Here is a 2,500-nt window from a genome sequence, read left to right as displayed (position 1 = left end):
AGAGAGTGAGAGAGAGAGAGAGAGAGAGAGAGAGAGAGAGAGAGAGAGAGAGAGAGAGAGAGAGAGAGAGAGAGAGAGAGAGAGAGAGAGAGAGAGAGAGAGGAGAGAGAGAGAGAGAGAGAGAGAGAGAGAGAGAGAGAGAGAGAGAGAGAGAGAGAGAGAGAGAGAGAGAGAGAGAGAGAGAGAGGAGAGAGAGAGAGAGAGAGAGAGGAGAGAGAGAGAGAGAGAGAGAGAAAAAGAGAAGGAGAGAAAGAGAGGAAGAGAGAGAGAAAGAGAGAAAGAGAGAGAAAGAGAGAAGAGAGAAAGAGAAAGAGAGAGAGAGAGAGAGAGAGAGAGAGAGAGAGAGAGAGAGAGAGAGAGAGAGAGAGAGAGAGAGAGAGAAAGAGAGAGAGAGTGCACTTTAGTATGTGTCTGTATGCATTTGAGTATATTTTAATGTGTGGATTGTCTATGTAAATGCATCCTTATAAGTTTCTGTTTGTGAGTTTATATACAAGTGCATATGTGTCTTTTACACATATCTTAACTTATAAGAATAAGTACATGACAAGTACAAAACATCAGTCAAGCTATACATAACTGATATATTCTGAAAGGCAACTTATAAATAATAATGTACCTTATTTTGGCATTTGGAATCTCCTACAAATACTTTTTTCATCTAAATTAGGATTTTGTTATCTCGCGATTAATGCTTTTTATTATCACAGTCACAAACATTTTTTTTTTCCTCAAGTTAATTTTGTTTCCTTTAATATCAAATAAATATTCATCCAATTGCCCAAAAATTCTTAGAAAGTATACAAGTCATCAATTTACTATCATAACTATCAAACTATCAAACTGCAAAAGAAAAACTTTAAATCTAAATCAACATCAATGTTTTTGATGAAGTGCACTTGTACATGCATTTAAGGGCAAATATCATTCATTCATATAAATAGTTACAAGCATCTGCAATTCCTTTACTTCAAATCTCCTGATATTTCATTCATTTAAAGTTTCAGCAGCCTCAACAAAACTATTAAAACAAGCACTTTTAAATTCAATTCAAAATCATCTCTCCTAATTACCATTTAAAAAATATTAATTATATCATATCAATTAATAATAAAACCCATCTATCCTATTCTCTGTTTATAATCTTAAAATTTAGAATTTTAAAAGAATATAAAACAAAATACTACATCAATATCAAGAAAATGGAGCAGTACCAACTGACCTCACAGAAGAAGTCCCACTTTGGATTGACCGTATTGTTGATGGTCTTAGTTTGGAATTTCTGGGCACCGAGGCGAAGGATGCAGTAAGGGTCGGATTTGCCCGTGCCCATGATGCCAATATCCTTTTTCATCAGGTTTTGGGCCTCAATGACATTGAGACGAATCACACCCTAAAATATTTGGAAATCAATTTGAGTCCTGATCTTCTATGAAAGTATTTGGAATGTAAGGAAACAAGAATGACCAGATATCTTTCCTTTTTACAAGAGCAAGAATTATGAGTATAACATCTCCATGGTATCTGCATGATGTTCATAATAACATTTACCTGTAAGTTCATTTAGATATCAAACAAAAAATATCAATTAATACAAGAGTAGAAACCTACAAATTTTTAATATGTAAATTAAGCTGAAACTAAGATTTTAAATATTCATTCAATGACAATCAGCCTATGTATAATCAATGAACAATTTCCAGTATGAGCACTCTCCAGTATGGTATAAAATTAGCAATTCACATAAAAGCATGAGTCCTGATGAACATTAAAAATTAGTTCATATTCCTCTTTCTGCTACAGTATTTCCTTTTTATAAACTATGCCTATTTCCAATTCTAATTTCATTTAAATACATGGGAAATTTTATCTATTACTGACTGTTAAGTGTATGCCATACCTTTTAGAATTATTTGAATATAATTAAGTAATAAATAATAAGAAACCTTAAAGAATTGTCATATGAAAGGCTATCTTAGTTTTCCATTCAAATAATTTTTTTCAAAATTACCAATCTCTATGATTTGAGCAATCCTATCAATCTTGCCTCAATGTTTATCATAAAGCTTTATAACAACTACTGATCAACTCACCGCTGGGGCTGGGCACTTCAGCTCAACTACATCAATGTCCTCCACGAGTTGTATGGGGTATCTGTTTGGCAGCACCATCATGTGTCCAATCTGTTCTGTCACAATGCTTCTCAGGATATCACTAGTTAAACAAAGAAAAAAAAAGTTAAACATTGCCAATCTTAATATTCCTTTATTCTGAAACTAATCTAAATTTAACTCTCACAGATGTCTACACAACTCAAGTCTCTGATTCCTTAACCATTCCTAGACAGGCCACATCTTAAGATATTCAGCTTGGGCTAGGCATCTCCTTTTCAATTTTTTTTTTTTATGCTTATGGTATGAAATATGAGTCATTATATGATATATTAACAAAGTGATACTAATTAGCATTTGGTGTAATAGGTCATCATAACTAAAGAAAT

At 32.9% G+C, this 2,500-nt stretch overlaps 1 protein-coding gene across 19 annotated transcripts in view; it reads right to left on the bottom strand.

Moving 5' to 3' along the window:
* The window catches only part of Esyt2 (extended synaptotagmin-like protein 2), an 80,667-nt gene that overhangs the window by 31,649 nt on the left and 46,518 nt on the right, over window positions 1-2,500 (bottom strand). For all 19 annotated transcript variants that reach the window (XM_043029057.2, XM_086556772.1, XM_043029059.2 and 16 more), the window contains exons 6-7: window positions 2,094-2,214; window positions 1,223-1,393 (exon numbers count right to left, since the gene is read on the bottom strand). In XM_043029057.2, the coding sequence (XP_042884991.2) occupies window positions 1,223-1,393; window positions 2,094-2,214 (292 nt within the window). The remainder of the gene's footprint in view (window positions 1-1,222; window positions 1,394-2,093; window positions 2,215-2,500) is intronic.

Source organism: Penaeus japonicus, unplaced genomic scaffold (assembly GCF_977035675.1).
Source record: "Penaeus japonicus unplaced genomic scaffold, GWHDUDI00000001_assembly GWHDUDI00000033, whole genome shotgun sequence".
Lineage (NCBI taxonomy): Eukaryota > Metazoa > Arthropoda > Malacostraca > Decapoda > Penaeidae > Penaeus > Penaeus japonicus.
The sequence above is the reverse complement of the archived record's forward strand: the minus strand, read 5'-3'. Positions and strand labels throughout refer to the sequence as shown.